This window comes from Amblyraja radiata, chromosome 16 (assembly GCF_010909765.2).
Source record: "Amblyraja radiata isolate CabotCenter1 chromosome 16, sAmbRad1.1.pri, whole genome shotgun sequence".
In the NCBI taxonomy this organism is placed as follows: domain Eukaryota; kingdom Metazoa; phylum Chordata; class Chondrichthyes; order Rajiformes; family Rajidae; genus Amblyraja; species Amblyraja radiata.
The window spans coordinates 22983000-23007637 of record NC_045971.1 but is presented as its reverse complement, the minus strand read 5'-3'; the positions used below and the strand labels follow the sequence as shown (position 1 = coordinate 23007637).

The 24638-nt window shown below is 38.4% G+C and overlaps 1 protein-coding gene across 2 annotated transcripts in view; it reads left to right on the top strand.

Moving 5' to 3' along the window:
- The window catches only part of pdk2 (pyruvate dehydrogenase kinase 2), a 29844-nt gene extending 5506 nt beyond the window's left edge, over positions 1-24338 (top strand). Inside the window, exons 2-11 of one of the 2 annotated variants that reach the window (XM_033035335.1) lie at positions 755-896; positions 5202-5273; positions 5943-6127; positions 6303-6392; positions 11092-11169; positions 11483-11559; positions 12510-12608; positions 12788-12887; positions 13032-13145; positions 22188-24338. In XM_033035335.1, the coding sequence (XP_032891226.1) occupies positions 755-896; positions 5202-5273; positions 5943-6127; positions 6303-6392; positions 11092-11169; positions 11483-11559; positions 12510-12608; positions 12788-12887; positions 13032-13145; positions 22188-22228 (998 nt within the window). In that variant the 3' untranslated portion in view covers positions 22229-24338. Of the gene's footprint in view, positions 1-754; positions 897-5201; positions 5274-5942; positions 6128-6302; positions 6393-11091; positions 11170-11482; positions 11560-12509; positions 12609-12787; positions 12899-13031; positions 13146-22187 lie in introns of both variants that reach the window. The other variant, XM_033035333.1, reaches the window with a different exon arrangement.
- The last annotated feature ends 300 nt before the right edge of the window (positions 24339-24638 follow it).

Genomic DNA, 24638 nt, shown 5'->3' with positions numbered 1-24638 from the left:
AGCAAAATATAATTTGTTCATTCTTATAATGTGACTATAGTAGCCACAGTTTCTAAAGGCATGTGACCTTGTGCATGTTTCCAATTCCATCTCATACTGTATGCCATTTGCCAAGAAGCACAAAATCCTGTTGTGTGTAGAATGAAGTATGCACTTACATTTAGAAAATTAATTATGGAAAATAATCCACACTTCAATTGACGCTTGATTCTCCAATATAGTGCTTAGTCCTTTCAGATCTCTTTCTACTGGCCATGGAAACTGAGAAGATCTCGGGAAAGTTCCATGTAGTTCTGATTTTAGACACGATATGTTGATAGTTTGAGCGAGATAAACGGAGTATAGACTGAACATAAAGGAGTACCCATCTGGAGCATATGGCTCATGGAAATCACAACTAGAATTTCACCTGTATAATTCCAAAATTCAGCACTTACTGATATTTCTGAATGCGATGCTATGAAATGAGTTTCATGTAGGATGTGACCTGGAATAAAAATGTTCTTGAAGTGAAAATAGCAAATGCTAAGCACTTCCATCGTATTATTGTCTCAAGTCAGAGGGCATCGGATGAGCAGAATAATGATTGCACTGGAATGTCCCTTCTGCCTGGAATCACATGCTCTTTTTGGTAAAGTTCATCGAGCATCATGGTATTACACTTTAATTCTCGCTATTTTGTGTGGAGAAGGATATTGGGTGGAAGATATTGGTACCTAGCATTTAAGTACAGTGTTGCTTCTTATTTATTTAGGCTCAACAAATGCCTGTGAGAAGACATCCTTTATGTTTCTGAGGCAAGAGCTGCCTGTGAGACTGTCTAATATTATGAAGGAAATCAACCTTCTCCCAGACCGGCTACTTGGTACACCTTCCGTTCAGTTAGTTCAAAGCTGGTGAGTAGCCACACACAAGCTGTTTGTGCACAACAAAGACTGGCCCCTTTCAGAATAAGATTATGTCCCTTGCGTGTGGCTTCTTAAAAATAACACCATTTAAGTGGGGGTTGAATAAAATTGCTGTGTGTTGCTGGTATGTTTTCCATCCAGATTATTAAAAAATGCAGACTATCTGCACACAGAAATATTACAAAGATTGTACTAGTCCTCTGGTTAAAGATGTTTGCTGGTGATGCTTAAATTGCACAGCTGTAGCTGTGTAAACTCCACTGTGAACTTTATCCCACTTTTGTACTCCACCCCCCCACTCACCCACATGTCAGTGTGCTCATATCTCTCTTGGATTCATTCATTGTAAAAAACAGTTCTAAGCAATATTTTTTTTATAAATAGTACAATGCATGAAACAGGCAACTTTTTATCAGTAAATTAAAGAGCTAGATTTAGTTAGAATTCTTTATTTACATTTTGTTGAAAATCCTGCTTCGCTTCGGTACAGAAGTGCTATTTAGTAGCATTTCAAATGAAAGAAACAGCTAGAAATTGTTTTGTAAGGAATTCATAAAGTAATGTGTGTTGTTTCCAGTCTCAGATCGTGGTGAATCAAATTACTTTGTCTTTGTGAAATTATTTTGAGGCTGTAGTCTGGCCATACTTTCATTGAGCCCAGAGCATCTTTAGATTGCGATTCACATTTATCCTTTATAGGTCGGGTTATGTAGATCACATACGTTAAATTCCTTCAAATAATTGCAACTCTTTGAACACCTGTTTGTGTGCATTTTGCACTAATGCCTTTAGTATTTGCATAAAGCATTCCCTTGATGTCTACTGGGCAGCACGGCAGTGCACTGGTAGAATTGCTGCCTTACAGTGCTAGAGAACAGAGTTCAATCTTGACAACAGCGTGGATTTTGTCCGGGATCTCCGGTTTCCCCCCACACTCCAAAGAGTACAGGTTTGTAGGTTAATTGGCTTGGTATAATTGTAAAATTGTCCCTGGTGTCTAGGATAGCATTAGTGTGTGTGGATCGTTGGTCGGCGCGAACTGTAGGCCGAAGGGCCTATTTCCACACTGTATCTATAAACTAAACTTAACTACTGCATGATGAAGAATAATACATTCCACTTGATCATCCATGATTATATCTGTGTATCACTTCCATATTTTGGTTGATATTGAGTCATTCCAATTCATATCAATCTATAATACATAATATGACTTGTTAGCTATGATGAGGGTGTTCAAACCTGTTACTATACTGGCAATCTTAAAAATTATAGAGGAGTATTGTGTTCCCATGGGTTATATTCAGATATGGTGTCCAAAAATTAAAAACATTGTGTTACAGAATAGTTTGCATTAGGCCAAGTGTTCTCAAACCCTGTATTTGGGAAAATTGTCTTGAGAAGGTTTCTGTTAAATTTGGGGATTTGCCTCTTAAGAAACATAGAATGGGTACTTGCACTGCATTAAACATTAGTTAGCATGTCCTTTCAGCTATGCAACTGTGATCTGGAAGTTTCCAGTTTCAGTCATAATATATGCTGACCTAATAGAATATTTGCTGGAAAAATGCTGAAGTGCTATAATCGGGTCAGCGAGATCAAAAAATGCATGTTGTTTGCTAACACAAGTGCACTTATGTGGACATTGATCCTGGCTGAGCTTTATGTCCAACCGACCAAACAATAATGCTCTGCTCCCTGCTGCAACCTAGCAGTTGGTCTTCATTTGCAAACCCAATTAGATCTTGATATTTGCTGAGTAAACATTGAAAATTATTCATGGAGAATAAATGGCACATAAAAGAAGGGGAGATTTGTTGTAGATGGTTTTCACCATTTAAAGAGGGTTGTATTTTTAATCCTCGTGACATCAAAACTTGGAAGGTAAGAAGATTCGTTATTTTGGTAACAGAACTTAGTACAACCAGGATTTTTTTTCTCAGAGGAAACTCAATGTTCATGTTCTCAAATGTTAGAATTGGAAATCATTTCTAGTTATGCTGAAGATCATCAAATGTTAATTTTATTTGATAATATAAAACAAAACGTAATACCTTGGTTAAAAGTACTGTCTATCACATACTCTGCCTGAATTTAAAAAAAATCAAATGTTTTTTTTTGGAGAAAATTAATCTGCGTCAATTTGAGCTTATCACATCAATGGTGCTTAATTGTCACATGTACTGAAGTACAGTGAAATTATTGTTTTATCATACAATTCAGTGACAACCCTACTATACGTAAAGCACAATCATTGAAGAACAAGAGTGTAAGATAGTAGACCACTGAGTCAGTACACAAGAGTCGCTGCGTTTCAGGCACCATCTTGTACTCTTCGAGTCCAAAGTGAAGTAAAGGTACAGGTATAATGATGATCTTGCTTGCAGCAGTATCACAGGCACATAGATTCATACAGCACACAATAACAAAATTATACAAGACTGAAAAGAAAATGACTGCAAATAGAAAAAAAATTTACAAAACAATTAGGGAAAAAACAGTTCATGGTAGCACAAGAGCAGGTCTGTAGTGTTCCATTCCTGAAGTAGGATTAGGGTTGTGCAGGTTAGCTCACGAATTAATATTTGTAGAAAAGTAGCTGTTCCTCAACCGGGTTGTGTCTGACCTCAGGCTTCTGTATTTCCTACCCGACGGTAGTCTGCATGATGATTATCCTTGATTATAAATGCTTCCTTGAGGCAGCACTTCATGTAGGACTGCCTGCAATGGACCCGCTGAGTTCACCATTGTCTGCATCCTCTTGCATTCCTGTGTTGGAGTTACCATACCAGGCCATGATACAACCAGTCGGGATACTTTCTACAGTGTATCTGTAGAGGTTTGCTGAAGTATTTTGCGACATGCTGGATCTCTTTAAACCTCTCAGAAAGTAGAGGTACTGGCATGCTGAATTTATGATTACATCTAATGCTGGGCCCAGAACAGGTCATCCGAGATCCGAAACGGGTCCAGGAATTTGAAGCTGCTAATGCACTCCATTGCCAACCCACTAATGAACACTGATGCTTTATCTTCTGACTTTCTTTTCTAAAATCATTGAAGAGTTTTTTTTTACATTCTTCTTCTTGCGTGTGGCGTGCACAGCCTAAAGTTGTAGGACAACTTGTTCTATTTGATCTTATTTGATTGTGCACGCCGGGTTGATTGCATTCGTCGAGACAGGGCAGACCACGTGAAGGTTGCAATCTCCCACCCCTTTTTTAAACATTGAGTAAGAGGTAGTTGTTGCAGCACCAATCAGCTGAGTATTCTGTTTCTCAGAAATGGTGGCTAATTGCCATCTGTGATTTTGCCAACACTGCTATTATTAGCAAATTTGTAAATGGCATTGGTGCAGTCATACCGTCATGGGTGTAAAGTGTAGAGCAGGTGTCTAAGCATGTAGCCTTGAGGTGAACTTTTGTTTATGGTCAGCGAAGAGGAGATGTTGTTGATGATCCACACTGATTGAAGTCTTCGTATGAGGAAGTCAAGGATCCAGTTGCAAAGGGAGATACGGTTAAGATACAAGTGATGAGTTTGGAGGGGATGTATTTATTAAATGCCAAACAGCAGTTCATTCTTGTTTTTTAATCATTTGGTATTTGAACCTATTCACATTAACCCCTTTAGGCTCGGTGAAATTGGTAAAAATGCTGATTTATTGCCATATATCCTTTAAAACATTTATTTAGGTATGGCTCATGCACTGTTCTTCAATGAGTGCTCCGTTCTTTCCATCAATATCCAATGGGAGCTCATGACGCATTTATCTTTTTCAAAATTTGATTGGGTTGAACTTGCTCCCATTGACAGTTAATAGTTCTGTAATGTTTTCAACCAATTTCTTGTTAGTACCGACCTCCTGTAAAGACAATAGTTTAAGTTCAAAAACAAATCTGCATTTGCGCTTCAGAAATGGGCTGGTTTGATCAGTTTGACACTAATACGAAGTCAACGTGTAATCTCTTCCCCCCCCCCCCCCCCCCCATCCCGTCTCCCCTCCCCCACCTGTATTTAACACGCAAAAGATCATAAAATCATTTTGAACTCTTATGTACGCTATTGAGGTGAAGGGAAAATAATAGTGGGCTTCCTTCAGGGAATGAATGTTCAGAAAATCAATCATAAACATTTCTTTATTAAATCACAATTGGTAATCCATCTTTATTGTAACCAATAAGTGCATGGGTTTTAAACGCAATTGGTTGTTTTCTGTAGGAATTCATTAAAAAAGTATTATGTTATATAGTTATTCTAATCAGAACTTAATAATGTTTTCTTTTCATTCAGGTACGTCCAAAGTCTCTTGGATATTCTTGAGTTTTATAATCGGAACCCAAATGATCACCATGTTTTATCAGGGTGTGTGTTTTAAAAATTATATGATCCTTTGTTTATAGTTGTTGATTGCTTTATCGTTTTTTCTTGTCAAAATATTCAGCTATTTGCCCTTACCTATAAGCAGTTTATTGGAGGTTTGTTTCATGAACCTTGTTAAAGTATATGCACTTGGGTTGTGAAATCAAAAGCCGTAATTGATATTTTTTGCAATTAAAATCTGTAGCTAGCATTCTGCAATATGTAAGATGTGAATAATGTGAGATTTGTACTCTTTCTATTGATAGCATTGAAATAGTACATTAAAGGCCCAAAGAGGTTTAAATAATGACTTGCTAATGAGATTGTGAAGGATGGAAGTGAATAGTTAATTAAAGAAATCCAGCTTGAAGTTTAGAGCATTATCACCACTTGAGTGATTTACTGCAGTGTATTCCCACTTTTTCATTCTTACTGTTTTCCAGTATTAAAATTGTTCAAAGTTAATTGTCTGTGATTTGGGGGGATAAAATACTGCAAAAAATGTTGGACAACTATCAAGGTACATAACAGCCAACTTTTTTTTTCCGCAAAAGCTGACTTCCAAAAATATGGTTGCATTTAATAAGGATCTAATCTGACACAGATAATTAGTGTTTGAGAAGATTGTTGTACCGTAAAAAGCAAAGTTTCATATTTTATGTATATTTTTAGTTTTACAGGTGCATTAATCACAATCAGGAATAGGCACAATGATGTTGTTCCTACCATGGCTCAAGGTGTGATTGAGTACAAAGAATCATTTTGTGAAGATAGTGTCACCAGTCAGAATGTGCAGTACTTTCTGGATCGATTCTACATGAGCCGTATTTCTATTCGAATGCTCATCAATCAACATAGTAAGTTACCAATTTCAAAAGGGCTTTGCTTTATAGAACTGTTTCAATGAAACATTGACCTGCAGTAGTATTGAACAATGAAGTGTGTTGGACATCTGTGTATTTTGTCTTTTATGCTTTTTTGCATGATCCTATTTATGTTAGATAAATAAACACACTTTTTACCTGCCTTCAGCACTCATTTTTGATGGCACAACAAATCCAGCCCACCCAAAGCATATAGGCAGTATTGATCCTGACTGTGAAGTTGTTGATGTTGTTAGAGGTAAGTGGTTTCCTTTTTCCCCAGTTAGTGAATTTTTTAAAGAATTACAAATGACCCTGGTGAGTGGAAATCTATAAACAAGATCACTATTGTTCCTCTGCATTTCAATTGCAATGGAATGTTTTACAATAGAAACTAAAATTGATATTTTTATTTATTTTATTTAAAAATATAACAATCCAAATATTGCTAAGCACTTTGCAGGTAATGAAGTACCTCACAGTGCTAGGATATTCAACAGATGACTTATTGAGCTAGCTCCCATACACACCAAAATGACATTAACCTAAAATAGCTGATAAAGAGAAAAATAGCTCAAAACATCCGAGGTTAGTCTCCAACTTTGTATCAAAAATGTTTCTCATTTAGAAGCCTGTCAATGGCCAGGTTTTAGTGCCAGGTTACTGCAACTTACAGCTAACCATGTGCTCTACAATAAGCGAGTTTGGTATTCTGAAAAACGCAAGAAATCATGGGATTTGTCAAAGGTCATTCACAAGGGGGAAAAAGCGTACGGGGGGTGCCGGAGAGCGGGGTGTAACAGTGAGAGAGAGAGAGAGAGAGAGAGGGGGGGCAGATGCAAGTGGGAGACGGGGGAGAGACTGGACCGGCGAAGACACAGTGAGAGGTGGGGGAAAGAGAAGGGGGGGGGGTTGTGTTTTGCTCACAGATGTGTTTAGTTTAACATTCCGCGGGGAGTGCCGGAGTTTGCACATTGGTTGCAGAGGCGGGCAATGTCCCCCAGTCCCTCCCTCCACTCTGGGGTGGGGGGTGGGTGGAGGAATTGGCCTAGCGCTGGGGAGTTCTTGCGGAGACGGGATGTCCGGGATCTGCAGTGAAGCCGCGATAGCGAGTTCCTCTCTACCCATCTATCTTCTCATCCCTCTCCCCATCCCAGCCGCCTCTCCCTCTATCCCCCAGTCCCTACCTCCACCACTCTCCCTCCTCACCTGTAAACCACCGCCGCCTCTCCCTCCCCATGGGCCCGGAGCAGCAGCGCCTCCGCCGCCCCCAGCCTCGCCTTTACCCGCTGACAGGCGTCGCTCTGTTGGAAGGAACTGCAGATGCTGGTTTACACTGAAGGTGGACACAATGTGCTGGAGTAACTCAGCGGACCAGGCAGCATCTTTGGAGAAAAGGAATAGGTGACGTTTCGGGTCGAGACCCTTCTCCAGAGATGTTGCCTGACCCACTGAGTTACTGCAGCATTTTGTGTGTATCCTCGTTGATGACTGATGCTCGGCTTTCGCCAGCACCGAGGGGATTAACCGACAGCCACTGGATAAGGCAAGAGGTGCAGCTGACGGTCCCCGGCCCGAGGGGAACGGGTTCCTCGGGAGTTGGAGCAGAGTTGAGCTGGAGTTAGCGCTGGTTGTAAGCCATTGCACCGGGCTGGTGTCCCGTCACCCCAGATATCTCTGGCTGCCCCCAGACCGGGATGGGACACTCGGAAGTGGACGAGGATGGTAGTGAGATCACCTGTACGTACTTGTCCTACATTATCTAACTCCAGTAGCAAATCAACAGGGCTTGCAGCGCCAGAGACCCGGGTTTGATCCTGACTACGGATGAAACGCAGGTCTGTATACATGCAGCAGCTCAGATGTTTATTGCGAATGACCTATGACCTGGGCAGTCGGAATACCGAACTCGCTTGTAGATCAGTGTTTGCAACCTTTTGACAATACAACCTATTTTTTGATTTGTTTTTGTTCAAAAAATCACTAGAATCCAATCTGAGTTTCAATTGGTTAAAAGGTGCCCACATATTCCCTGTCTACTTTGTATCCAGTTCAAGACTGCCCATACGTTACATGCAAGATCTTGCTCAGGTACAGATTCCATGGGGTCAATGATGAGGTCGATGCTCTTCTGTGACTTTGATTGTACTTTAAAGGAAAATGATTGTGGGAATCTCTCGGTGATTTTCTACTTTGAAATTTGCAATGGGTCAGTTACAACTGATCAGGGTGGTGGTGACCAACGTAAATAGTCTGTGAAGGTCTGTGAAGGTTTCCCAGCTAATGTTTGATTGATGTTCCCCGACTGTTGGGATCACTGATCGTGTAATGATATGGGTGGCATTATTTAGTTACATATTCAGTATTTTGGAATTTGCAAATGTCAGCATTGGAATTTTGGATAATATTTCTATTTGTATTTTGTCATCCTCAAATAGGCTGAAGCTAGAGTTGTTGGAATTCATAAGCATGATAGATGATCTTAGTAGGGTCTAAGATGTTTGTTAAATGAAGAAGCTAGATCTCCTGTTTCAGGATGTAGATGTAGTTTCAGAACGAGGGATGGCTTATTTAAGACGAGAAATTTCTCTCCATTCGTTATGTATCTTTGGAATTCCATATTGCAGAGCTGTGGATAATGAATCATGGGATATGGTCAAGGCTAAGCTAGATCAACTTTGGGTCAATGGCTAAGTCAGGATGTGAGGAACAAACATGAAAGAAAATCTGGTGTCAAGATAGGATCTGCCATAATCTTATTGAATGACTGGGCAGGCATGTGAAGCCATTTAGATTGCTCGTATATTTTCTTTCTTGCGTCCTTAAGATAAATTTAGATGTTTGCGCTAAATTATCATCGAAGTAGGTAAAAATGTACGAATATTGAACTGCACCATTCTGGCTGTCACTGTTTACAGATGACTGTGTTTTGCATGTAAAACAATTCATAAAAAAACAAGTTGCTGGAGGAACTTGGCCGGTCAGGCTGTGTCAGTGGAGGCAAGGCGACTGAGATCCAGCATTAGAAATGGGTAACTTTCAGCCACCCCCCATGGTTCCATTTGCTTATCACCCACATTCTCAAGTCACTGAGTCCTCTATCCTTACCCTCATGGATCCAAGTTGCTCAAGATCCCTCCCTTATCTAGTTCAATTCATCATCTTATTAGACTCCATGATCTGCAGTCCTTTGCTTTCTCCACTGGTCTCCTACCACCTGTCACTATCTCCACACCTCCCTCCCCCACCCAGCTCAATCTGCCCATTAAACCCTCCTCACCTGGAGGCAGCTGTCACCAGATCCTACCTCACCACTCCCCCTTATTTCTTATACTGGATATCTCCCATTTACATTCAGTTATGATACAAGTTCTCGACTTGAAACGTCGACTACTTTTTTCCTTGACAGATGCTTCCTGACCTGCTGAGTTGCTCCACCAGCAGTCTTTGCTCCAGATTTCAATATCTGCAGTCTCTTGTGTCTCCATGTAATTCAAGTGGTGGTTTTTAGTATCTGGATCGCAGTAAGTTTGTTAACATGATTATATTAAAATCTTAGATTTTAGTTTTGTTGTGACTGATATCTGATATAATTAATCGAAGTAGAAGTATGTTTATTATTCACTAATTAAATTAGTCAGTTGCTCACTGAATACAGCCTAAAACTAACAATCGTCCCAGTGGAATTTTTTTTTTTAAACAGCTGGAAGAATTATTTGTGATGTTGCTCTTCGCATTGTCATAGGGTTTCGATCATATTGGCCACAGATATCCCTTACCATAAACTAAAAAGCAAAACATGACAATGAGCTAAGTCAAGCGTCTAGGTTTAGAACAATGTAAGTATTTAAAGCCTTTTGGAAATCCCGACCCGTGCCTTTTCAAAAATTCAAAATAATTTAATAAAATTGAATATTTCTATACATTTATGCTTAAACTCTTTTTTTTCTTGTGGGTTTTCCTGCCCATTCAAATCTAAAGTTATTTGCATCTCGGATGATCTGTCATAGTATTTTCTGGAGAGGTATCAACACCACAAGTTTCAAATCTTAAATTGAACTGCTTGAACACAGCCTAGCAGCGAATCACTAACAGCAGCTGTCATATCTACAGGTTTGCAAACTGTAGAGAAAACTGGATGTTGCTGTCAATGTTTGCAACAAGAAAAACAATTTTACTGTTGGCATGCACAATGCAGGCCAATCTAATTAATTAATTCATATTTATCAGAATCTTGTTTTGTGGTCAGCATCAATTTTTTTTATAAATTGATGCTGACCAATAAAACTCATTCTCCTTTTGGTTGAACAAGTGATCACAGTATTGATTATTAAAGCTTTAAAAATGACGCCTTTCGCTCTTTATTCCCAGATAGGAAGGTGGTAGTTATCTGAACTTTCACCAATACAGATTTTGTTTCATATAAGCAGTCAGTAAAAGTTATGTAGATATGGATTTTGTTGCTTTTAATCAGTGGCCTTTGTTTCAACATGCACCCAGCTGGAAAGCCTTTCTGTTTGATGCTGCATTTCACTCTTTTCTCTGTTGGGCTTGTAGTTAAAATGAGGATTTAAACATGTTATCTGTTGTAGATTTCCATTTCATGGTCTGTTACCAAGTATCAGAAAACACATTTAATAATTTTATTATAATAATAATAACATGCATTTAATAATTTAAGGTGCAGCCATTGCCATATTTTGCATTTTAGTTTTTGGTAAGGGATGTCTGTGGCCAATATGATCAAAACCCTTTGACAATGTGCAGAGCATCATCATTAATAATTCTTCTACTGTTAAAAAAGTTTTCACTGGGACGATTGTTAGTTTTGGGCTGTAGCAACTGTAGTTTCAGTGAGCAACTGACCAATTTAATTAATGAATAATCTGCATAAAGCTAAATATTGCCTACATTTTTACATAAATAATTGTCATGACTAAGTATTGTTTTATTCATAGATGCATATGAAACTGCCAAGCTGCTTTGTGACCAATATTATATGGACTCTCCAACACTAGAAGTGGACCAACACAATGGTACGGTATCACGGGTTGTTTTATATCAGTTCCTAGGGTGTTACATTTATTGACCATTTGGCGGATCAGGACCTTTTAGTCTGTTCCTTAAAAAAAAAATGGGTGTTCAAGATTTGTGCTTTGCTTATCCTGAGGTCATGTTTAAATCAATATTTTTCTCAACATTGTGCAGATGTGGAATTACCCTTTTGCCATTTTTCTTTATTATTGTCTGTGTTTGATGCATGCCAATTGGTTCTGATTTTGTGAGATGTTCTGATTGAAAAGAAATGTTCTTGGAAAGGAAACTGTTAAATTATAATTGTTATTGCAGCTGTAAGTGGTTCAGGAGCAGTCCATATCGTTTATGTGCCATCACATCTCTACCACATGTTGTTTGAACTTTTCAAGGTAAGCAACAAGCTGTTACCTGAACAATTGAAATTGTACTATTGCCAAGTCTTAGATTATTAAACGTAATTGATTTATATTTTAGCTCTTATGTGGGAAAACTGACACCAAATTTCAGTAGAAGTAGTGAACATTGTGAATTTCTTGTGAGTTTTGTTTGATTCCTTGTCAATTTATTAAATTTAGGAGTTGACGCTGTTCATTGGTGTCTTGCTTATCTATGATTTGTCATCCTTTTTAATATACACATAATGATAGTTTATTGCTAAATTGCTAAATTTTACGGAGACTCTTAACACGTGACACCTGGCAAATTTGATCACCCTAGCCTTCAATCTTATAGCTGACTACCGTATTCTAGCGTGTACGAAGTAGTTTGTGGTACAATAACGTGCAAACTCTCAAATTGAATTAAATCCCTTTCAATGAAAATTAAACTGCAGTAGGTTGGCAACAGCTATGTGTGTGATGAATATGAGGAAACAGCAAGAGCTGTGAAAAGAGCAGGAACCAAGATGGACTCTTATACTGGGTTGCTTCAGGTGTTAACAAACTTTCATCGACTTTGTATCACGTGATTGATGTTGCTAATAGAATAATGCACTCCATTAAGATGTGACTTTCACTTGCAAATCAGCATAATTGAATTTAAGATATTACATTTGTATTGGTGCAGTGGGAGTTGGTTTGGTCAACCTTTTGGTACACTAGTATTAATCCTGCATGTACCACAGTGAACAATCCATTAATTCTCTTGAAATATTGTTTCCTACATATATAACAATGATAATACAAATTACATTTTACAATTAGTATTTTTATGAAATAGATTTTAAACATCATTCATCGCACAGTTGTTATCCATAGATTTTTAAACAGTTTCTATATAGCACTGCTTTGTCCTGCAGTTGTTTAGTAAATTCATAACATGCAGTCTTGTTACATTCAAGAATGCCATGAGAGCTACTGTGGAAAATCATGAATCCAGTCCAAGTCTACCGCCCATTAAAGTAAGAGTTTCACTGGGTGGAGAAGATGTCACGATAAAGGTGAAAAAAATTTCAAATTCTACTGCCACACAATATGTTAAACTTTTTTAAACTATTTCTCTGAAACTAGATTCTCTCAATTCTGGAACCTTATTGTTTTTGTTAGATGTGGAATTTTGATCATGTGTTAGAGTTTTACCATATAATAGAAAATGACACTTTCATTTTTGTTATTATAGATGAGTGACAAAGGTGGTGGTGTCCCCTTGAGTAAGATAGACCGGTTGTTCAGTTACATGTACAGCACAGCTCCTACACCTCACTTGGGAAGTTCTGGAGGTGCACCATTGGTATGTATTTATTTATATATTACCCTGTATATTTGATGTGACATGTAAAACATATGCACTGGTATTTTCACCAATGAGTTATTCCTGGCATTTATAAATATGATCTCCTTATCCAATATTTTCCTATTTTTAGGCTGGTTTCGGCTATGGGCTGCCAATTTCAAGACTTTATGCCAAGTACTTTCAAGGAGACCTTCAGCTCTATTCAATGGAGGGCTATGGGACAGATGCAGTTATTTACCTAAAGGTAAGGATATACTCTGCTTGGGAAATTTTGAATAAAGCATTGTTATTCTTCCCCTATCAGGACAAACTGTGACCATGTATTTCTAAATGGATGATAGAAACATAGAACATAGAAAATAGGTGCAGGAGTCGGCCATTCGGCCCTTCGAGCCTGCACCGCCATTCAATATGATCATGGCTGATCATCCATCTCAGTATCCTGTAGCTGCCTTCTCTCCATACCCCCTGATCCCTTTAGCCACAAGGGCCACATCTAACTCTCTTTTAAATATAGATTGAATTATGATTGAATTATTTTATAGCTGACCAGCTATGATTGAATTATGATCATATTGAAAAATATGATTGAATTATTTTGTTTAAAATAGGAAAATATTTTTATTGATATAACATTTCAAAGGCTCTGGATGCTGTGAACTTCGATTGGTGTTCATAAGGCATTATCCCAGTTAAAATGATGAGAAAAATGATTGAATTATCTATTTTCATGATGTTGGTAAAAAGTTGAATATTAGCCAGCAGAATATTTTTTCTGGCATATATGATACCTCGGAATGTTTTGCATCTAGCTAAGAGATTAATTTGGTTTCTGCAAGATAACACCTCTGGCATTCCAGTACACTCTCATGCTATACTGTGCTATTAGTCTGGATAATTTGCACATATCTCTAGTATGTGGCTTGGAACTGCAGCCTTGGATACATCTGCTGCATCTTAACCAAAGCGGGATTGAATTGAAAAATGTAAAACTAACCACTATTTAACAAGCAAATTTAAAGACCTCATAAGTACCATGTAATTATAGCCTTAAATATGTGTGCTGCAAGATTAAATGTTTTGATGGTGCTGCAGTCATAGTGACAAAGATCTGCAAAGTACTCATTTGTTAGTGCTATGTTTTTGACAGGAGTGAAAAATGAGAAAAGTAATATCTGCCATGGAATATGGGTCAATTTCAGAATTGTAGGTCAATCAGTAGCTCTATGCTTAATTTGAAGATGAATCATCATCATCATCATCGTTGAAAACATCAACGGGCATGGTGCCTTGCAATGCTATGTACGACAGTGATCGCAACTTCTACTGAAGTGTGGATGGCCGTTGGCTCGTTAGCTCATCTGCCCTTTGACATGTCTTGTTTTTGGTCCTGCTGGGGGGTGCACAACCCCCTCCTCACCTGGCAAACCAGGTGGGGTCGCCGACTATCCGACCATGGAGCAGGTAGCATTGGATTACATGGTACCTGTGGTGGGGGAAATTCCCCCCGACCTAACCTAAAACTGAAAGAATAAAACCAGCTTTTGGAACTACAGGAACTGGCAGAAGTATATGATCGAAAGAAGATGAGAGCATTTTTTTTGTGGAAGCTCAAGAGACTTGATACTGGACTCTTGAGGGGGGGGGGGGAAACAAGCTGCAGGAGGAACTCAGTGGGTTATGGAATATCTATGGAATGAACTGGACAGATCGTGTTTTGGGTCTGGACCCTACAGTCTGAAAAAGTTTGTTTCAGCAGTGTTTTTTAGGTGTTGGGGAGAAGTAGTTGGCTAAACGAGTGTAGAGAAGAAATTATAGAAAATAGTAATAGTCGATATGCATTTTTAAAAATCGAAGAAGTATGTGTCTAGAGATCAAGAAAGCACGGGTGAGAAGGTACAAATTAGGATGCAGGTTAGAAGCGGGATAGAGCACGTCCGAGAAAGCTGCACAAGAAGATAGTATGCATTTTAATTTACTCAATGAAACAACCTAATTTAGCCTATGTGACGTTTGTGATCCTTAAACTTTTGCTCAAACTGTTCCATAGTTCTCTGGAAAAGCTCTATCTCCCTTGACAGATGTGTGCTACTGAATCCTGGGTTATGGTTATTTGGATGTTGACCTTAAGCAAGGTTGTTAATGTGGTTAGAATGTAAGCTACTGGAGCCCATGCAAGAGTAAATAAATCCTTGATCTAAGCATTTTCTCTTCCAATGGGAAATGTTTGATTCATAACTGACAATTATTCATACTGAGTTGGATTTTAATAGGATAACGATTAATGCCATTTGTCCATCTTTTATGACATTCCCGAGGGTGCCCATCAGGCGAAACTTTGATTAGGATTGTATGTTTTATTTAATTAAGAATTTACATTACTAACCCCATGAATGTGTGGATCTCAGTAGTTGTGTTTTCATTAACTGTCTCATTATATATTTGTAGGACATGTTCTTGTATATTTAACAGTATATAAATATTATTCAGAAAATACTTTGCACACTATTTCCTAACCTAATCAGAAGCCTGTTTATTGGGGTAGATCTCGCTCTTTTGTGAGATTTGATGATTGCCTGCACCCTGGACACTTTATTTTCTTCCATTGTTGTCTATATGATCTTCCAGGAGGCTAGCTCCCCTGTCATTGCATGCACTGTCACAATGGCTTCCTCTAAGTGTCAAGGAAAGCAGTGAAGCCCCATGTAAATGACTGAAACTTTGCATTTAAATGTTTAAATGTTTGCAGATAACTTTGGTTAACATGCATTATTATGGAGGGATTTTTGATCCAAGTCCAGAATTCTCTGAAAGAGGCAATTGAACTAGATAGTGGTAAAGAAAGCATATAATACATTTGCTTTCATTGGTTGGGGCATTAAGAGTTAGGAAGTCATGAAGCAGCTTTATAGGACTTTGTTAGGACACATTTTGAAGTATTGCATGCAACTGTACTTGCCACATTGCAAACTGAGGGGCAATGTTTAAAGGAGATGTGAGGGGCATGTTTTTTACAGCGGGTGGTGGATGCTTGAAACATGCTGCCAGGGATGGTGGTGGAGGCAGAAAAGATAGTGGCATTTAAGAGACTTTTGGATATTCTCATGGAGAGGTATGGAATATGCGCAGGCATATTTAAAAACGTGCAGGTTTCTAGGATAGTACGTAGAATAGCACTAATGGGAATGGGTGATAGTGGATCGGTGCTGGCATGGTAGGCTGAAGGGCCTGTTTCCATGCTGTATCTCTTTTTTTTTTTTTTTAAAGATTTGCTCCCTATTTGCTTGCTGAACTTGCATACTAACTTTTATTGTTTCTGCTGCATGGATAGCCATGTTCCCCTAAATATCTTTTGATCCATCGGCACCTAACAAAAATGCATACCTTTTCTATTTTTTCTACCAAAGTGGATAATCTTGTCTACATTGTGTTCCATCAATGTGGCCCTACATAGTCTCTTAACTGCCTGTTGTCTTCTAGGCCTTATGTGTCCTTTTTGCGGCCCAAGGCAATTTTATTGAATTAATTGGCAAAGCAGGATGACAAAACTGGAAAGTCTGCACTTATTATTTCTGTAACAGTCAGGCTCCGGACTGAATTAGGAAGATGTTGGTTGAGACTTTGCTTGCTGGATCTTGTGTTCTCCTTACAGCCCAATAAACACATTCCTAAATGGTACAGGAATTAGCTTCTGAAATGTTTTTACTTTGGTAACCTACCCTGCAAAGAGATAATATTGTCAGGTCAAATGATTCCAACTCATTCCTCCTGCAGGTTGAGAAAGGTTCCACTTCATAAATTATCTTTGGCTGTATCATAGTTTATTCAAATGTCATTGAATAGAAGACCATTTGTTAGGACACTAATAGCTATAGGGTCTAGTCCAGTTATATGTATATGTCCAGAATATGCATTCTACGGAGAAATCTGTGTTGGTTGTACATTAGGAAAGGATTTAGAAAATGTAAGCTTTTATGATCCAAAATGCATCTTATTTCTGTTAAATTGCATTTAAGATGTTCAAGGAAAATAACTGGGAAGATGAAAGATTGACATAAAGTGCTGGATTAACTCAGTGGGTCCAGCAGCATCTCTGGAGAAAAAGGATAGGTGTCGTTTTGGGTCAGAACGGTTCTTCAGATTTGACAGTAACTGTCAGTGTAGTTATCAGATACCAAAGAAGATATGATTTTTAGTTAATAGGTGACTAATGTCTGTACACTGATCTTTGAGCAGTAAATTAAAAGCCAGGTTCCATTTGTAAAACTCCAAACTCAGCAGACTGGGTGCATCCGTGGAGAAAAGCAACTTCTGTTTTGGTTCGATGACTTTTGGAACAGGCTGGTTTTTTGTTCAAAGGTCATTGAAATGTTTACTCTTATTTCCCTCTGACAAATGCTGCCTAACCTGAGGATTTCCAGCATTTTCTGCTCGTTACTTCAGATTTGCTACATCGGAAGTATTTTGTCTTTGGGTTATTACTTGTCATTTTAGTTTGGATGACAAAGTCTTAAGGATTTGTGATAGCAGAACTCAGTATTTGGTGGACTTGACCAGAGTCTTTAACAGCATCTTCTGTGGGTAAATGATTCAGGAGCTTTGTTCATTCTAACATTAATGGGTAGGAGGAAATTGAAGGTCTTGCAAAGTCTGCCACTTTGCAGGAAGGGAGTTGGCTGTTAGCCCGAGGCCTGGTTTTGGGGAACCATCGATATAAAGAACAAAGTTTTTCTTTTAAGCAAAAAAATTCTGATCTGCCGTGGAATTGGTCACCTATTTTCTATGGACATGGGCTCGAGGCTACAACCGACTTGCAGGGGAAATTTGACTTGTTGTTTGTCCTTAATTTCTTTCCATCACCCCTTCCAGGCTGAAACTTGACCCCCTGCCAATGTTGCATTAGGCACCAGTCAGTGAGGTATAAATTTGTTTTTTACAAGTTAATGGGAAGAACAAATAGTACATGCAGCAGGATTTAGAAGAATTACAGAATAGACTGGATAGACTCGGCTTGTACTCGCTAGAATTTAGAAGATTGAGGGGGGATCTTATAGAAACTTACAAAATTCTTAAGGGGTTGGACAGGCTAGATGCAGGAAGATTGTTCCCGATGTTGGGGAAGTCCAGAACAAGGGGTCACAGTTTAAGGATAAGGGGGAACTCTTTTAGGACCGAGATGAGAAAAACATTTTTCACACAGAGTGGTGAATCTGTGGAATTCTCTGCCAAAGAAGGTGGTTGAGGCCAGTTCATTGGCTATATTTAAGAGGGAGTTAGATGTGGCCCTTGTGGCTAAAGGGATCAGGGGGTATGGAGAGAAGGCAGGTACAGAATACTGAGTTGGATGATCAGCCATGATCATATTAAATGGCGGTGCAGGCTCGAAGGGCCGAATGGCCTACTTCTGCACCTATTTTCTATGTTTACAGACTTCCTCATGCTGCAGTGAGCCATTGATGAAATCTGCATTGGGTTGAAAATGCATCAGTACAAAGATGTTCAGTTCGCCTGCAATGAGAGAGGAAATCTTGCTGACGTATTCGAGATACCTGTAGCAGCAATTGCATTGCATCCGGAGACAATTAGATTGTGCCAGACAAACAATGGCTGCTTTGGGACCAACATGGCTGCTTTGTAGCTATAGAGCCCTTTTTTTCTTTCTTTACTGGTTGTATGAATTTGTTAATCCCAGTGATTATTGCCTATGTTAAATTGCATTTGAACGGAGTGATTTGCCAGATGAGTTTGTTTAATCTCCAATCACTTGTTATGAGACTGGGGTACCATTCAGAACAATTCAGATCCTCATCCGTATAGAAGAATACTATAACAGCTTGGTCCTGTGGCAGATTGATAGTGGCAGGCAAAGAGGTGATTTATTTGTTGATGCTTGTTAGAGGTTTGAAATAGTATTGGTATGCGTTCATTGATGCCACGTCTACTGAGATACAATGGGACTGAAGGGGGGGGGGGGGGGGGATGGGTAAATGTTATGCTCAATTCCGTTAGATAAAGATTGTTCATAGTTTAGAATGGAGGTGTTTTTTTTGCATTGAGCTATCTGATGTTTGAGTTTTGAAAAGAAGGGAAATGGAGATACTTCATAATCTTCTCGTGATTACTACACTTCTGCACAAAATCTAGGTCTTTAGCCGTTCAATCCTAAATTTTATTTTCGCTGAATCCACCTTTTGCTCATGCTTGGCCCTGTGTCTAAACATTTCTGGTTCCTCTCCACCTCCAAACTGATTTGGGCTATATATTTTAGCCATGTCAGTTGTGCATCTGCTGCCTCAAATATCACTCATTGCATTCCTGATACCAACCGGTTTCGCTCCCTCTTAACTCGCCCCATTTATCCAGTCATCAAGCATTTACTGCTTTAGAGACCAAGAAGAATAGACTGATTACACACAGTGCCCTCCATAATGTTTGGGACAAAGATCCATCATTTATTTATTTGCCTCTGTACTCCTCAATTTGAGATTTGTATTGGTAAAAAAATCACATGTGGTTAAAGTGCATATTGCCAGATTTTATTAAATGCCATTTTTATACATTTTGGTTTTGCCATGTGGAAATTACAGCAGTGTTTATACATAGCCCCCCCCCCCCCCCCCCCCCCATTTCAGGGCACCATATTGTTTGGGACACATGGCTTCACAGGTGTTTGTAATTGCTCAGGTGTGTTTAAATGCCACCTTAATGCAGGTATAAGAGTTCTCAGCGCCTAGTCTTTCATCCAGTCTTTCCATCACCTTTGGAAACTTTATTGCTGTATATCAATGTGAGGAACAGTTGTGCCAATGAAAGTCAAAGAAGCCCTTATGAGATTGAGAAACAAGAATAAAACTGTTAGAGGCATCAGCCAAACCTAGGCTTACCAAAATCAACTGTTTGGAACATCATTAAGAAGAAAGATAGCACTGGTGAATTTACTGATTGCAAAGGGACTGACAGGCCAAGGAAGACCTCCACAGCTGATGACAGGAGAATTCTCTCTATAATAAAGAAAAATCCCCAAATCTGTCCGACAGATCAGAAACACTCTTCAGGAGTAAGGTGTGGATTTATCAATGACCACTGTCCGCAGAAGACTTCATGAACAGAAATACAGAGGCTACACTGCAAGATGCAAACCACTGGTTAGCTGCAAAAATAGGATGGCCAGGTTATAGTTTGACAAGAAGTACTTAAAAGAGCAACCACAGTTATGGTTAAAGGTCTTGTGGACAAATGAGACGAAGATTAACATATCAGTGATGGCAAGAGCAAAGTATGGAGGAGAGAAGGAACTGCCCAAGATCCAAAGCATACCACCTCATCTGTGAAACACGGTGGTGGGGGTGTTATGGCCTGGGCATGTATGTAGCAATGTTACAAAATTTTGAGATTTTAAAAATCAAGTCTGTAATTTATCCCATCAGATAAAGCATAAAAATAAGTTTAATTTGACACCTAATTCACTTTCATATCTCAAGTATTTAAAAAGTTATGGCCATTTTCATACTCGGAAATGAGCATCTTGTTCCCTATTGATTTTCTATGGACATAACAAAAAAGTTGTGATCGTGAACAGTCAAAAGCCCATAACTTTCTTAAAAATTAAGAGAACTGAATGAAATTTTCAGTTATCATAGATTGAAGCATTCTGAAACAAATATAAAATAATCTTACTTGGATGACCTGAAATTAAAGCATATAATTAGTTAGTTACCTAATTGTAGCTAATTTCAGACTTCAATTACTAGATCTAAACATCTATCCATTTCTTAATAAATTATTAACATTTTTAAATAGCCTAAATGTCCAAATAATATTCACAAATAATTCACAATAAAACATGATTTTTAAATCTCATTTACATTAATTTATAGGCCAAATGGAAGGAATTTAGTGTTCAATTGCTGTAAATAAATGCCCATTTAAATCAGCTTTCCAGTGGGTCCCTGTGGAACGCGCTGGTTTAGAACGTTCACATTGCGGTAGATTTGTGCCCTCAAATGCCGAGAAAAATACTGCGCGATATAATGGACCCAAATTGAGCTACTCGCAATATTAAACTTTGTATAAAGGGATCTTTAGAAGCCCTTTTTAATGTAAAAATATACAACCTAACTTCTGCTATCTGCTTTATGAGACCCTGCGGTTGCCGTTGGTCGCGGGTTTAGAGATTGATTTTTAAACTACTATAACTATTATACGAGGCCTTTAAACCTAATAATAGCTTTTGCGACGGGGTCTTCCAGCGATTTCCCGTTAATAATTAACTAGGCTGAACATCTTCGATTTGAACAGCTTAGAGAAAATCGCGTTTTAAACCCGCCCCCTCTAAACGGCGCCAAAATCGCGCACACCCGCACCGGCAGATTTTCAAAGACGCTTCAGGTAGGCTTTGCAACATACCTAATGTATGGCTGCTGAAGGTACTGGCTCACTTATCTTCATTGACGATACGACTGCTGATGGTAGTAGCACAATGAATTTTCATGTGTATAGACACCTATCTGCTCAATTTCAAACAAATGCCTCAAAACTGATTGGCCGGCGGTTCATTCTACAGCAACACAATGATCCCAAACATTCTGCTCAAGCAACAAAAGGAATTTTTCAAAGCTAAAAAATGGTCAATTCTTGAATGGCCGTCAATCACCCAATCTGAACCCAATTGAGCATGCTTTTTATATGCTGAAGAGAAAACTGAAGGGGACTAGCCCCCAAAACAAGCATAAGCTAAAGATGGCTTGGCAGAGCATCACCAGAGAAGACACCCAGCAACTGAATACCCATGAATCGCAGACTTCAAGCAGTCATTGCATGCAAAGGATATGCAAAAAAATACTAAACAAGACTTTCATTTACATGACATTGCTGTGTCCCAAACATTATGGTACCCTGAAATGGAGGGACAATGTATAAACACTGCTGTAATTTCTATACAGGGAAACCAAAATGTATAAAAATGGCCTTTATTAAAATCTGACAATGTGCACTTTAATCACATGTGATTTTTCTATTACAAATCTCAAATTGTGGAGTACAGAGGCAAATAAATAAATAATGCGTCTCCCAAATGGAGGGCACTGTACGATCATATTTCCCTGCTCAAAGAAAGTCACCAAGGGCAGCGCATTGTGTTTTATTTCTGCTGTGTTGACAAAATTTGACATGAGACTTTTGTTACAAAATGCAAGAATCCATTTTCTTCATTTCAAGCCTGTTGTCTCATCCGAATGTTTATTATATTTGTATGCTCATTCTCAGTGTTTGTCTATTTGTTTTTCAGGCTCTATCAAAAGACTCAGTAGAAAGGCTACCGGTTTATAACAAATCTGCCTGGCGACACTACCAACATAACCACGAGGCTGACGATTGGTGTATACCTAGTAGTGATCCAAAGAACTTGGCTGTACACAAGATTCAACATTGATGCTCACAGTCACCAGTTCAGTGACATGAAAAGGAATAAATGGAGTTCAATCTCCATGTCAGTCACATAATGTGAGTTTTAGATACAACATGGTTCTTTGCAGAGAACAGTAGAATAGAGGGGATTCTAGAAGTATGTGATCTCCTTGAGTGATCAACTATCAGTTGACACCGACTCTTTTTTAATATTACTATTCAATGTAGGGAGAACATGCTTATGTAGAAAGGGAGAAAAGGGTGGCACTGTAAACATGTGAATGCATTCCAAGATTAGAAAACCCAATTGCAAGCACTCTGGGTCCTATTCAAAACTCTGTGTTGATACATGGGATTGTGGTCTGGTTAGCAATGCCGCAGGGAGGAATGGACTTTTCTTATCTTTGAGGAAAACCACTGTTGCACATCAGATTCTTGTCTTGCATATTACAAAGAAACATTAAAAATTACAATTGTAATATGAATTAATTTCCCTTTATGCTATTGCTCTAAATGCCAGTAAGATAAAAGTAGCTTTGAAATCCAAGTGGTAAATATGATTGTATTATTAAAGTCAACTATTTTTTTAGGTGTGTTGTATTAAATGGTTAGTTGGTTCTGAAGATGGGTGCTCGTGAAAGGTTCTTGCCCTGCTTTGTAATGTTAGGAATAGGATCCGAAACATAGGAACAAGCATATGGCATTCAGACTGTCAAGTTCGCTCTGTTGTTTCTGTTAACCATACCAACATTAATTCTAACTTTTATGTCTTTTCACTGTTGCAAAAATACTCAGTAATGATAATTTGAGGCATGATTCTGTCTTTCTGATTTTTTTGGAGGTAAAATGGATTTGCTGAACTTTCATTACATGATTACATTTCTATACTGTACATTCTTTAGCAGGAATGAACTATTTTCCTTGTCAATTTTCTTCATTTTTAGAGACTTTGGCTGAATGTCAATACCTTTATGCTTCCACTACTGACCTTGCCTCTCCATTTTGATAGGTTAGATGCTTTTTTCCCCCAAGATCAGGTAATCATCTTAACATGGGAAAATCAAGAAGAATATTCAGACCAATACCATGTGTAATTGAAGTAATTATTCCTTTTATATTCTCAGCCATTTTATCAAAAAGCTCCCAACACTACCTCCCTTCCCACAAGACTCCCCATTTCCACCTGCTGGGCAGGGAATTATGATCTAGGTAATGCATCTGCAAGAAAGATAATTTAACATAATTGAATTAAATGTGCCAATTTTTTAACTAATTACCTGCTGCCTGAAAATCTGCTCTCTAAAACTCTCTTCCTCTGCATACTATTAGCTGCAACATTTTCTCTATCCTGTTACAAAATTATTTTTAATATAGTAAAGTGCGACATGTTTATTTGTATATTAATTCTTATGTGACTGTATATGTGCTTGAAATAATGTTCCAAAGATTATTACATTGGTGTAGAAAGTGAAATATCTGCCTTTCAAAATGTGAAGCATTTACTAAAGGGCCTGTCCCACTTTCACGACCTTTTTTACTCGTGGACATTTCATCATGCTAGAAAAAACGCCCCGACCTACTTGATGCAACGCGTACCTACGACTAGCATCACGGCTTCCTACGACCTCCTACGACCCCGTGATGACCATGCTGCGAGCATGAGTCAAGGGCAAACTTGGCAGAGGTCGTGAATTGAGTCATGAAAGTGGGACAGGCCCATAAGATAGCTTTTCTTAATCTATCTGCTGAACTTTAGGTGTCAAGCATAAAGCTTATTTGTGTTTATTTTCTAAACTAATTTTGTAATACATGAGCACAAACTGATTATTTTTGGCTCTGAATTTACTATTGTATATTTGTGTACATCAATGTTATACATGGACTTAAATAGAATCATGCTCAACCTGACAAACTAAGGTCGTAATTGTTTAAACTCCTGTAAACCTTTAAGATTGTTCAAATATGGTTGAAATATGCACTATCAAAAATCATTTCTAAATAAAATAATTTAAAATGTATTTTGGTATTATAATCAATTTGCAGGTACCCTTTCATTCTCTAGGATTACATATGGAAAAAAATGTTTGAAAGCATTAAATGCAGTTCCTTATTGAATGGTGACTGAAATAACACTGCCAAATAATTCAAATTGTGAATGGCACACATGAAGAGTGTAATGTTGAGTACTCCAGCTATTTTACTTTTCATATGCAAGTTGTAAAGGGGCAGCAGGAGCATGCACGGATCTTGTGGAATTCATCAAAAAAGACAAATTCCGAGTTATCAAATTACCAAAAAAAAGCAGCCAAGTAACTATCAAATTGCACTACTG